Source organism: Neltuma alba, unplaced genomic scaffold, assembly GCF_004799145.2.
Source record: "Neltuma alba isolate B1F8T4 unplaced genomic scaffold, ASM479914v2 tig00013381_pilon, whole genome shotgun sequence".
In the NCBI taxonomy this organism is placed as follows: domain Eukaryota; kingdom Viridiplantae; phylum Streptophyta; class Magnoliopsida; order Fabales; family Fabaceae; genus Neltuma; species Neltuma alba.
In genome coordinates, this window is record NW_021637642.1 from 20,758 (window position 1) to 35,298 (window position 14,541).

At 28.8% G+C, this 14,541-nt stretch overlaps 1 protein-coding gene across 1 annotated transcript; it reads left to right on the forward strand.

Moving 5' to 3' along the window:
* Positions 1-335: 335 nt before the first annotated feature.
* Positions 336-1,448, forward strand: LOC114736893 (zinc finger BED domain-containing protein RICESLEEPER 1-like). The gene has a single exon (XM_028924777.1). It carries the CDS (start codon positions 336-338, stop codon positions 1,446-1,448), a length of 1,113 nt encoding a protein of 370 aa, XP_028780610.1.
* The last annotated feature ends 13,093 nt before the right edge of the window (positions 1,449-14,541 follow it).

The following is a 14,541-nucleotide window of genomic DNA, read 5'->3' on the forward strand; positions in this document are numbered from 1 at the left end:
GGAAATTGTTGAATGAGTTTGAACCTCGCTTTCCAATCCCTTCAAGAACAACAATTGGAAGAGATGTGTGGCAATTATATCTTGGAGAAGTTAAATTATTGAAGAAATTTTTGAAGCAGAGTGCTAAACGTGTTTGTCTCACCACAGATTGCTGGACATCAAATCAGAATTTCAACTACCTATGCTTGACAACACATTTTATTGATGATGAATGGAAGCTTCACAAAAGGATTCTCAATTTTGTTATGATTGAAAATCATAGGGGTGATACTATAGGGAGGACGATTAAGCAATGCTTGTTAGATTGGGAGGTTGAGAAAGTGTTCACCATAACTATGGATAATGCCTCAGCTAATAACTCAGCTTTGGGATATCTTAAAAGACATTTGAGGAGTTGGAAGGACTTACTTTGTGATGGTGATTATCTACAATTAAGATGTTGTGCACATGTCCTAAATTTGATTGTTAATGAAGGTATTAAAGAAATGAAAGACAGCTTTGAAGCCATTCGAAGTGCTGTTAGATATATTCGTTCTTCTCCTTCACACTCCCTAAGATTCAAAACTTGGGCTGAAGCTGAAAAAATAAACACTAAAAGCCTTGTTTGCCTTGATGTATCCACTCGATGGAATTCAACATACTTAATGTTAGAAGCTGCAATGAAGTTTCAAAAAGTGTTTGAGCGGATGCATGATGAAGATGATGACTGTATTTCATACTTTAGCTCAAGCACCTCAAGCTCTAGGCGTGAGGCTTCTAGTTTTGCTAGGCGTGAGCATGATGGTACTAGATGTGACCAAGATAATTTTTCTGGTCCTGTTATTGATGATTGGAATAATGCTCAAATTTTCATCAAATTCTTGAAGGTCTTCTATGACATAACATTGAAATTTTCAAGCTCCCTTTCTATATTAGCAAATGAATGTTTCCACCAGATTGCTCGGGTTCAGAAAATGCTGCAAAGGAATATCACAAATAATGCTAATAGCTTCTTAAGAGAAATGAGCACTAGCATGCAGGTGAAGTATGACAAGTATTGGGATCAAGCAGAAAATATGAATCCATTGCTTTTTGTGGCTGTCATTTTGGACCCTCGGTATAAACTAGCATATGTGAATCATATGTTTGATCTTCTTTACGTTGATGCTAAAGTATCCTTGATTATGAAGGAGAGGGTCAAAGATTGTTTGTATCGGTCGTTTAATGAGTACTCTGCTGGGGTTTCTATTGACTCAGGGACTGCCTCCACAAGTACAGCAGGTGCAACTTCATTGCCTTCTTTTGATGATGATGATGGTGGTGGTGGTGAAGAGGATCCAGGTTATAAGTGGTTAGAATCTATGAAACAAAGAACCTCAACAGATCCTCAAACTGAGTTAGATAGATATATAGCAACTGACCCGAGAGATGAAATCCCTTCTGCAGCTGAGTTTGACATATTGTTATGATGGAAAGCTAATTCAGAAAAATATAGAATTCTCTCACACATGGCACGAGATGTATTGGGTATGCCAGTTTCTACAGTGGCTTTTGAGTCTGCCTTTAGCACCGGAGGATGTGTGGTTGATCATTATAGAGGCTCTTTATCTTCTAAGATGACCGAAGCACTAACTTGTAGCCAAAATTGGCTACAATCTGGGCAATCAATGTCTGAATTTGTTGACAAGCTTCGGGAGTTTGATAATTTTGATGAGACAGAACATGTCCTTCAACTTGCTAGTAATTTTTTTCTCCCTAAACCTCAATAACTCATATTTTACTTCATAATTTGTAATGTCATTGTTCTTTGACTTTTTTTCCCCCTAGATTCCACTACACCTGGAGGGGAGAATTTAATGGCTACTGGCGATTGAAGGGTCATTTTATAAGCATGACTAGTTAAGCTGGTAAGGTGAATCGGTGCATCCTTTAAAATCCAGAAGTACTTTTTTTTTATTGTTTACTTTCTAATATACTAAACTTTGTTATTTGTATTTGTATTTTTTCAAGTGTTCCATCCTTTTTTGAAAATTATGGTGATTGATGCAAAGTGCAAACTATTCAATTTTCTAGGCTCCAATTACAATATTGAATCTTGCTTTGAATGGATTATTGATGTTATTTAATTGGATTTTTGTTAGGACTTGTTTTGGATTATTTCTGGATGATTTTAATATGTTAAAATGTAGAATTATGAAATGTGATTTTCAGGTATAGATCGATTTTTTTTTCATGATATGAGCAAGGCATCGGTTTTTGGGCAATGAAGCCTGCCCTGCCCATGCCCTGCCTAAAATGGTTCGGGCTTCTACGGGCATGCAGCCCGCACATACTTCGGGCTGGGTATCGGGCAGGGCTCCTGTCCTGCCAAGCCCTGCTCACATGCAGGCCTATTGCGCGTGCGTATGAGTCTTAAAATAAGTATTTTTGTTCTAATAAAAAATTTAGTATAGTTGGTAAAAGGTTTATTTATAATTTATAAATTTGTGAGTTGAAATTTTACTGTCAATATGAAAACCTTATTAGTAGACAATCTATAAATAAATACTCTTTGAGTCTTAATCCATGCACTAATTTTCATGATCCCTAAAACTAAACTCAACCATACTTTCTTTAATTAAAAAAGTAGTGTCTTTGTCTTATATATAAGTATATATATTGCCAACCATCTTTGTCTTTTATATAAAATATAACTATTATCATATACTATCTCCAATTCTTAATATAAGAGCTAGTTTGACTTTCAATTTGATCCTCAATATAAGACCCTAATTTACTTTGTCTCATGTTTATTTATTTTTTTTAAAGATAGTCATTGTAGTAGCTGTAAATATTAAATATTTCATCAAATGATATTTGATTAGCAATGGTACTTTGGAAAAGCAATACCTATTTACTACAAATAACTAATTTAACTAATTTTTTTAATCTACTTAAATCAACTAGTTTTTGTATTAAAGAGCGGAGGTAGTATTTATTTTGTACAACGTAATTGTTTTTTTGGTGAAAGTAGAACGGAAAATTACTTCTCCATCAAAGCCAGCTAAAATTAGTATCATTGTCATCCATATAAAATGTCAAAATCGTAACAAGGTCTACTTTACAAGTTATAAACTCAGCGTAAAATATAAACTCTCAACAGCCACTCCAAAAACAAAAAACACAACAACAAAAAACCGTCGAAATTGAAAAATTACATACAGGAACCTGTTTTAAAAATTGTTGTCAAAACCCATATTATTGTTGTTAAAACTCATACTAATGTTGTAATGGATTCCTATTTATAATTTTTTTATTTCAGCAATCTTTTTTTGTGATTTTCTCCACAAAAAAAAGATTGCACTGCTATATTACTTTTTATGGATTTCTTCTAGCGAAATATGAATATCATGCTTTATTAATATGAATCTCGGCAGCCCCCCCCCCCCCAACAAAAGATTTGATGGCCATGAATTATTAATATCTATATAAAGAAATAATTTTTTAATAAACAATAGTATCCTCCCTTAAAATTACGGATGCATGTTGTCATTAGTTAAATCACAATCATGATTATGAATGCGTCATCACCTTATTTTATCTGTAAGTTAAACCAAACATTTAAAACGTCGTCACGTACGGTTAAGAAACATAATTACTCAAACCATATTTCGAGGTAATTGGATTGGTTGGTGTCACACACGCCCAACAACTTGGCGAGTCTGATGTTTTCTTTTGTAAAAGGCGAAAGAATAGTTCGCCGTGTGTCCACTGCGCAGCTGCGCGGGTCTGATGTTTTCTTCCTACGTTGGAGTTATGTGTGCGGTTTAAATAAAATTTTAGCAGTTGAGATTTATACATACATATATATTTATATTTATATTGGAAAAAAGATAACAGAGCACTAAAACTTAGAAAGTCAATATTGTTTTCTGGGGCAAGGTCAAAAAGTTGGGAGACTCAGAATTCTCATCATGTCATTCTTTTTTTTTTGGATATAACCACCCTTATCGTAACTATCGAAACTCTATAAATATATTATCATGATATATAAATAAAATAAAATAATCAATAAAACACGGCTATATCTCATAAAGAACAAGGCTAGGCTTGAATTTTTATCCCAAAAACACAAGAAAAAGAAGGAATTTTGGGTGACCCCCGTATATTTAACAATAATGTTGTCAAATTCATGAGTCTGGACACACTCATGACAAGGATATGAATTCGGATCACGAATCATAACATCATCAGAGTTTAATTTTATCAATAAATAGCTATTAAGAAAATATAATTAAATAATTAAAATATAAAAAATAAAAACAATTTCATCTAAATATATTTTAAATCCAAATAATTAAAATTAAAACCATTAATACTCATAGTTTACAATACTCAACAAAGAAATTTCTATGAAATTCATATATATAGTTACTAATCATAATTAAATTAAAAAAACTAACATGAGTTCACAAGCCCATTGACATGATATTATAAGCTAGAAATACAAAAATATTAAACTTAGTAAGTGAACTTATGAGTTCAATCAAATTTTTAGTTAGCACAAGTTTAAAAGAGATTCGACATAATTTTGTAAGAAATTTAGAGAGTTAACTCGCAAGTTTAACCACAGTAATTAGTGGGTGTGGAGTTAGGCAATATCCTTAGGATTTAGCTAGCAACAACATGATACATATTTTAAATCAAATACTATAATGAAGCTACGTTATAATTAAATACACTATATTATTTTTTACCATATTTTCATGTGATGCCACTTCTGGTGAAAAAATGATATTACCTCCGGTCTTAATTATTAGAGCCAACTAACTAATTTGAAGAGATTAAAAAAGTAAGTTGAGTTAGTTATTTGTCTTAAATAGGTATTGTCTTTTCTAAAATATCCTTGCTAATCAAATATATTGACTAGAACTATCATTGCTAGAAAGGCTATTTTTTTTAAAAAAAGTATAAATATAATAAACAAAATAGATTGAGATCTTATATTTAAGATCAAAATAAAAATCAAATAGAATTGTATATTAAAGACAAGAGGTAGCATCACTTTTAATTTTTTGTTGGGCAAAACCCGCCTTCAATATTGGCCAGATTCTTTCACCTTCACTTTTGAAAAAAAAAAACGTGGGCGGACCCATTGACCATCGACCTCAATCATTCATCGTTGATCATTAAAGAGGTTCAAGTCTTCAAGAATTGTTCATTAAATTTGTCGGTTTTGACCTCTATCTACTACCTAAAATGGAAAATATAGCGTTCACTTATCACAACCATAACCAGCTAAATTTGGGACAACACATAGACATACTATTACCTCCCGTAGGTAATATTCGTGACATTCAATTTTGTTTTAAATATAATATATAAATTTATTTTGTTTTTCATATTTATATATATTTTTAAAAGTAAATGCTATAGTAGTTGCACTTACATATGTTAAAAGATCACATAAAATAATAATTCTAGCTAATACTCATGGTTAACAAGAATATTATAGAAAAGATTACACCTATTTATTATAAATACTTATGGACGTGTGGTTTAAATAAAATTTTATCAGTTCAGATTTATAATTTAAATATTATTTTTTCTTATAAATGAATGGATAATTGATTGGTTTATAATTGATTGGATATTATTTTTTCTTATAATTTAAATTGATTGGTTGGTATCCCACATGTCCAACAACTCAGTGAGTTTGATATCTTTTTTGTTGGGCAAAACCCACCTTCAATATTAGCCAGATTCTTTCACCTTCACTTTTGAAAAAAAAACGTGGGCGGACCCATTGACCATCGACCTTAATCATTAAAGAGGTTCAAGTCCCCAAGAATTGTTCATTAAATTTGTCGGTTACCTAAAGTGGAAAATATATTGTTCACTTATCATAACCATAAGCAGCTAAATTTGGGACAACATATAGACATGCTATTACCTCCGGTAGGTAATATATGTGACATTCAATTTGGTTTTAAATATAATATATAAATTTATTTTGTTTTTTATATTTATCTATTTCTTTCAAAGTAGGTGCTATAGTAATTGCACTTACATATGTTAAAAGATTCCATAAAATAGTAATTCTAGCTAATACTCATGGTTAACAAGGGTATTATAGAAAAGATTACACTTATTTATTATAAATAACCAATTTAGAAAACTTTCTTAATCTACTAAAATTAGTCAATTAGATCTTACATTAAAGGCCATAGGTACTACTACCTCAGGTTCTTAATATAAGATCTCATTTGATTTTTATTTTGGTCCTAAATATAAGATCCCAATCCATTTTGTCTTTCATATTTATGCAATTTTTTTCAAGATAATCTTTCTAATAATTATAGTTTTAGCCAATACACTTGATTAGTAAGGATATTTTAGAAAAAATAACACATATTTATTACAAATAACCAACTTAACTTATTTTTTTAATCTCCTCAAATTAGTCAAATAACTCTTATAATTATAATTAGGACGGGAGGTAGTATTATTTAATTAGTTCAAGAGAAATCAGGTTAAATTCTGACTTCTTCATGACAATTCACAATTCATATTAGAAAAGCTAAGCATCATTCAATCAGATTAAGCATTTTGTTCAACAATGACAAAAATTAAGTGAATAATTTATGAATTAATAAGAATAATGGGAATCCCATGCACAAAAGTTGTTAACACTTTGAAAAAAGAAAATCACAATTTAATTATAGTAATGACATTTTTAGGGAAAAAAAAACTGGCATGTTATTTGAAATGTAATTTCTCAGGTAAATCGAACAAAAAGCCTTGGGTGAAAATAGGGGGAAATCTTAGCCAGGGAAATAATATAAGACCACATAGGGCCTTCAAAAAAAATTTGATTTGAGTTTATATATATCGATCTATCAGTAATAAATGTGATGATGAAATTATTGGTAATGATATTACATGTAGCAACAATTTGTACTATTTCTGTTTCTTTACTGCATGAGAAAATTTGTTTATAATACTCCACCTATAAATTTATATTTGTTTTAAAATGCATGTTGATTTAATTAAATTAAAAATTTTAAATATATGCACATACCAATGAAACGGCAGAAAAATACGGATCTATATCTAATTGACCAGTATCTCGTATGATCAAATGTGTGTATATATGTGTGTGTCTTGATTTGAGAAAAATTTTTAAGCTAATAAAATCAAATCTTAATTAATAATAGCCGCATGATGCTGGTCCAAAACAAAAATAATAGCCACATGATGCACATGATTATCTCCTCACAGCCCTATATTATACATAAACTAAAAAAAAATCTTAAAATATATTAATTTTCTATTAAAATCTAATAATTTTTTCACTTTATCTCTATTTAATATATATTTTAAAAAATAACTATTTACAGTTTCACAATAAATGAAAGACAAAATCGTATATTCACATTAACAAATCTAATAAAATAACTTATAAATAAGATTAAAAAAAAATCCTCTCTTCTCATCCTATAAACAAGGAAAAGAGAAGTAATAGACAAATTAAAACTGATTATTTTTTTTGGTTAGGAAATTAAAATCTCTGTGCAATTGGTCCAAACGATGTGACCTTACAAGGTAGAAATTAAAATCTCTGTTATTGTGGTTTTTAATTTAATAGGATTGGGCCCCCAAAATAAATAACGTTGTTGTTGGACAGCTAATATGGAGAGAAACGGGCCCTAGGCGCAGTTGTCCTTTTTGTACAATGGACACTTATTCAGAGATTTCTCGAATAGAATTATTTCTCGAGTTTTGCTCAAAAAAAAAAAAAATTATTTTCTAAAAAAAAAAAGAATTATTTCTCGAGTATTTATGTTTTAAAAAAAAAAGGAAAGACAAAAAGCCATGCATGCATTTATACTTACATACAACACTCTTTTTATTTAGGGATAATTAATATATAAGTCCTTATAGTTTCAACTGGTTTTTAATCAGGCCCCTATAATTTTTTTTCTTTTATCAGGTCCTTATACTTTCATATATTTTTAATCAGTCCTTATAATTTTTTTTTCTTTTATCAGGTCCTTATTGTTTTACTTTGTTTTTAATTAGGTCCTTGTAGTTTTTATTCTTTATTTTACAAATAATAACATTAAAAAATATATAAATTATTGTAACAATCTTATATTAGTATTCTTTTAAATTTTTAGTTAAACAAATACATTATTTATTTTCAATTCGAATTTTTATAATTATAAAATTCAAATTATAATAATAAATTTTTCTAAAATTAAAATATGATTATAAATAATTTATATTTAAGTATAATTATTATTCTGATTATTTATTAATTACTAAATGATTATATTAATTATTTTGTCCAATTATATAATTATTAATTTAAAAATGAATTATTAATTTTAAAGAATAAAGTAAATAATTATTTTTCAAAAACTACAAAGCACAATTAAAAAATAAGTGAAACTATAAGGACCTGATAAAAAAAAAAAGAAGAAGGACCTAATTAAAATAAACGAAAGTAAAAGATCTAATAAAAGAAAAAATTTTATAAGGACCTAATTAAAAATCAAATGAAACTATCAGGATTTGGGATTAATTATCCTTTTATTTTATAAGTCACTTGTACTACAAGGTCACAAATTAAGAAATATATTAAATTATAATTTTTTTTCACATTTTGCTTATTAAAGAAATTAAAATATGTTTTATATTTCTCTTATCTATTTACTTTATTCCTTGCTGCATTTATTAAGTCACATGGATAAAATTAAAAAAATATTAATTACCCTGAAAGTAAATTATAGCTACGTATAATTTGTTTCCCTAAAACTCAACTTTTTCAGGTTACACATGAACTCGGCGCAAAAGATTATATTCATATTTTATTAAAAGAAATCCTTGAAAAGCAATATAATCTACCTACAATCTCAACAGCCCCCACAAAAAAAATATTAATTCCTAATATCTGTATAAATTTTGTTTTTAATAAAATGCACTCTTTAAACATTATGAATAAGACAGGGATATTGTTCGCACTATAATCGTTAGTTAAATCGCAATAACTAATGTAACATCAGTTCATCTTATTAATAAGTAATAACCTGTTGTTTATTAAGCCAACGATGTAAAATGTGGTCACGTACGGTTAAGAAACATTATTCTTTTACTCACGTGTGAATCATAATCACAATTTTCAAACCATTTTTATTGTAATAAATTGATTGGTTGGTATCCCACATGCCCAACAACTCAGTGAGTTTGATATCTTCTTGCTGCGTTGGATTTAGCTTGATATCCATTTCATGGCCAGTTTTATGTGTGTGGTTTAAATAAAATTTTATCAGTTCAGATTTATAATTTAAATATTATTTTTTCTTATAAATGAATGGATAATTGATTGGTTTATAATTTTAAATTGATTGGTTTATAATTGATTGGATAATTGAATGGATATTATTTTTTCTTATAATTTAAATTGATTGGTTGGTATCCCACATGTCCAACAACTCAATGAGTTTGATATCTTCTTGCTGGGTTGGAGTTGGCTTGATGTCCATTTCATGGCCAGTTTTTTATGTGTGGTTTAAATAAAATTTTATCAGTTCAGATTTATAATTTAAATATTATTTTTTCTTATAAATGAATGGATACTTTTTAATGTTATTTTTACCCTAATTCGTTCACATTGCAACATTAAAAATTTTAAAATACTAAAGTTTAAACTATTCATATTAAATTCCGGTCAAAAAAAACTATTCATATTAAATTTATAGGCCAGCAGGTCAAGATACGTAAAATACATATCGTAAAAAGAAAAGCCGCATTGAGCCCATACTACTACTTTTGGTTTTTATATATAAGAGCTAGTTGACTGATTTGAACATTAAGAAAATTAGTTAAGTTAGTTATTTATAATAAATATGTGTTGTCTTTCTTAAAATACCAATACTAATCAAGTGTCATTTGTTGAAATATTTAACATATACAACTATTATAAAAATTACCTTAAAAAAATAGATAAATATAAAAGACCAAATGAATTAGAGTTTTATATTTAGGATCAAATTAAAAATCAAAATAACTCTTATATTAATTAAGTACGAGAGGCAGTATTATTGAGAACATGGGCATGGATGGCTGATTGTTATGGAATAATCCAAAGATATCTTAATTAGTGTTGAGTTACACACGCCAAGGAATCATCTTCTTGTGAAACCAAACAACGTTCCAAAGTCTCTTTAATCATCATCCTTTAAAATTACGAAAGTGTCATTAGTTAAATCACATGCATGATTATGAATGCGTCATCACCTTATATTATCCATAAATTAAACCAAACAGTTAAAATGTGATCATATACGGTTAAGAAAATAATTCTTTCACGTAAATATCAATCACAATCACAAATTATTAACCATATTTCATTTCAAGGTAATTGGATTGGTTGGTGTCACACATGCCAACAACTTGGTAAGTCTGACTTTTTTCCTCCTACGTTGCAGTTAGCTGGATGTTGCAGGTCCAAAAAAAAAAAGAGTTAGATGGATGTCCAGGTCATACATGTTTTATGTGAGCGCTTCAAACAAGAAGAAGGAATTTTGGAATAATAAGAAATTCTGGATGACCCACGTGTAGTTAACAAAAGTGTTGTCAAATTCAAGAGTCTAGACACACTCGTGACAAGGATATGAATTTGAACCACGAATCATAACCTCATGAGCGTTTAATTTTATCAATAAATAGCTATTAAGAGCATATAATTAAATAATTAAATATAAAAAATGACAACAATTTCATCTAAATATATTTTAAATCTAATAATATTGAAATTAAGTCCATTGATACCCATAGTTTATCATGCTCAACAAAAATTTCTATATAAAGTTACTAATCATAATTAAATTTAAAAACTAACACGAGTTAATGAGCGAATTGACATGATATTTTAAGTTAGAAACACAAAATATTAAACTCAGGGAGTGAACTTATGAGTTTAATTAACTTTTAGTTAGCACTTAGTACGAGTTTAAGAGCAATTTGATACAATTTTGTAAGAAATTCTGAGTAAAAAACATGATACCACTTTCAATTTTTTGTTGGGCAAAATCTAGCTTCAATATTAGCTAGATTCTTCCACCTTCACTTATTAAAAAAGAAAAAAACGTGGGCGGACCCATTGACCACCTTAGCTTGATAATTGATCATTAAAGAAGTTCAAGAATTGTTCATTAAATTGTTCATTAGCATGAGTAACATCTTATATATCCTTAAGTAATAAATAATAAGAAGAGATAATTAATAACAACCCATACTACTACTTCTGGTTTTTATATAAGAATTAGTTGACTAATTTGAGCAGATTAAGAAAATTAGCTAAGTTAGTTATTTGTAATAAATAGATGTTATCTTTTCTAAAATATTAATGCTAATCAAGCCTCATTTGATGAAATATTTAATATGTATAACTACTATAAAAACTACTTTGAGACAAATGGATAAATATAAAAGATAAAATGGATTAAGTTTTTATATTTAAGATCAAATTAAAAGTCAAAATAGCTCTTATGTTAATTAAGTATGAGGGGCAGTATCATTGAGAACATGGACATGGATGGCTGACTGTTATGGAATAATCTAAAGATATCTTAATTAATGTTGATTTACGCTTGCCAAGGAATCATCTTCTTGTGAAATTAAACAACATTCCAAAGTCTCTTTAGTCATCATTCTTTACTGCCATTAATCTTAAACTACAATATTTTTTTTATGCAAGAAAGGGTTTAAAAATACCAGGCATCTCTGTTTTTTTTTGAGGGGGGGGGGGAGTTGAGATTGGCTATATCTGTGTGACGTATGGATGAACATCATATTTTGGTTTAAAAAGTAAATCATTCTCTGTGAACAGAAAAGTTCGAAAGTCTGCTTCCACCAACCCAAAAAAAACAAGTGCTTCCACTGGTCCAGAGTTCAAGCCTAACCAATTTACATTCTAAATACTAACAGGATTAATTACGGCCCATGTGAAATAACAGTCCAAATAAATCTACAAAGAAAAATGGCACTCTGGTGGCAGCAACACCTTAGAAATTAGAACTCTAAAATTCTAAAATATTAGTTAAAGACGTTTGTCTCTTTATTGATTTTTTTAAAATTAAAGTTGGAAATCTTGTTCAAATTAAATTATTTTCAATTTAGTTTTTTCTCATATTCATTCTTAAATTTAAAAAAAAAAATATTGGAAACCAATTATGTTGGACAATCAATTTATATAAGCTGGCAATGCCGAAAGAATGAGTATGAAAAATTTGTTTAATTGAAACGATTAACCCAACAATTGCATGGGATTTTCAACTTAACCTTCAAAGACTTTCAATTTGTATGTGGTCGACCAATTGAATTTTTCCTCTTTAGTATTTCAATGTGGGATTAATTTAAACTTTTGGAGTGCTTATTAAGAAAACCCCCCCAAAAAATACATCTTGAATTTCAAAATTCCAAATTAGTCTTGTTTTACTCCACTTTAATAGCAACGAATTACATTTGAAAAATAAATAATAACATATTTTTGTAATAATTCTTGATTTAGAATTTTGAAATTTAAGAGATATATTTTTGAGATTTTTCCTTCTTATTATTCTTCTTACGTAATTCTAAAACTTATTCATCTAACATAGAACATAGTAATCAAACATTTAGTATTCCTTTCATGTTGATTTTTTTAATTTATACAAAATAGATCAGTCTATCTATTTTTATATTAAAAGTTGATTTGAGCAAACATTAGAATATGAAATTAATCTTACTTTTTATTTGAATTTCAAAATGCAAAACTTTGGATGTATTAATTTTAAAATAGTCTTAAATTTTAGTGACTATTCTAGCATTGATGATGTTGATTTATTTCCAAAATTAGATTATTGAGAGTGATGGGAGTGAAAAGAATCTATACACACATGATAAGATCTTTGAATTTATATAACTTTATACACATTTCACTACAAAATTTCATTGTTAGTCCGTTGCAAATTCCGTCATTAAAATTAACGACAAAAAATTTTCATCACTAAATTTTATCACTAAATTAATAATAGATTAGTGATAAAATTTTATTTCATCATAAATCCTTCTGTTGTAAAAGATTAGAGTATGAAATTTTATTCTATAATCTAAATATAAGCTTGTATTAAATGGCCTACGAGGCAGCCCATTTGGATTGACCAGATTACGGAGTAACCCATTTAGTTTCCTATATTTTTTTTTGTTTTGCAGTTTTTTTAATATAGCTACCTTGTATGCAACTTTGCGAAGCTTTCAATAAATTTTGCACACCAAATGGTAGACCAAAAATGAAATAACATCATATAATATCAACTATATTCAATCACACAACCTTATATAGAGTCAAAAACAATCAAAGCTTGATAAAATCATAAAAATAGTCACCGATTATAAAAAGTCTCATAGACTTTGAAAGTTCCAACTTCTACCTAAAGGATAAAATAAAAGTTTAGACAAGCATGTCGGTTTGATAAAAGATGAATGAGAAACAATATCATCAATTAATCATCCAGCTAGATCTTGAGTACTATCATATTTTGCTTGATAATTACTTGAAATTGTTGAATTTGTGGCTACTGACTTTTTCCTCTACAAGAACAAAACAAATAAAAATAAGTTAATGTCATTAATATTAGTATACAAAACATAAAGAAATGCTACAAACTCAAAATGATATAGTAATTAGTCAATTACCAACAATAACACTAGTACTCTAATCAAAATTATCAACATCCAAATCATTTGGTTCAGGCTTATTTGTATGTAGCCAATTTTGAGCACATGTGAGTGCCTCAGCCATCTTTGAAGGTAAAAAACTTCTAAAAGTATCAAGTACTCGATCCCAGTACTGAAAGTAGATTCTGAAGAGACTATAGAAACTAGTGCGGCCAACAAATCCCGTGTAATGAGATGAAGAACTTTATATTTAGAAGCATTTACCCTCCATCATGCCAAAAGATCAAATTTAGGATCAGAAAGACCACATAATCTAGCTTGAAGACATTCATCAATCTCAGAAATTTGCTCAGGATTCTTGCATGTAATGCTTGCAATGACTAAGAACTTTTGGTAGGTAGGGTCATCTTCAATAGCCTCTTCAACACCAGGAATTAACTCATTGACCACATCACCACTAGCAGTAGAATTCACTTGCTCCAATGGTTGCTAAGATGTCGATGCGTCATCATCAGAAGGTTTGACATTAATTACATACTCATCATATAGGCGATGCAAGACACTCATGACATGCTTCAATGTGACCTCACGCTTTATGGGATCATTGGGAAAAGCTCTATCAAAAGCAATATTAATATATCTCATTTAGTATCTAGGGTCGAGGATTATCCCTATAATCAGCAACGGATTCATTTTCTCAATATCTCTCAATACTTGTTGTACTTTAATTGCATCCCGATGGCTATATCAGTCAACAATGAATATTCACTAGTTGCACTTTTATGGAGGCTTGACTGGATTGCAACTACATGCAACAAGCATGTGTTTGTTGTCAAGTTAGATCTAGAGAATTTTAAG

Excerpts from the sequence above, each read along its gene's own strand:
- LOC114736893 (XM_028924777.1), top strand. The coding sequence starts at position 336 with ATGGATAATGCCTCAGCTAATAACTCAGCTTTGGGATATCTTAAAAGA.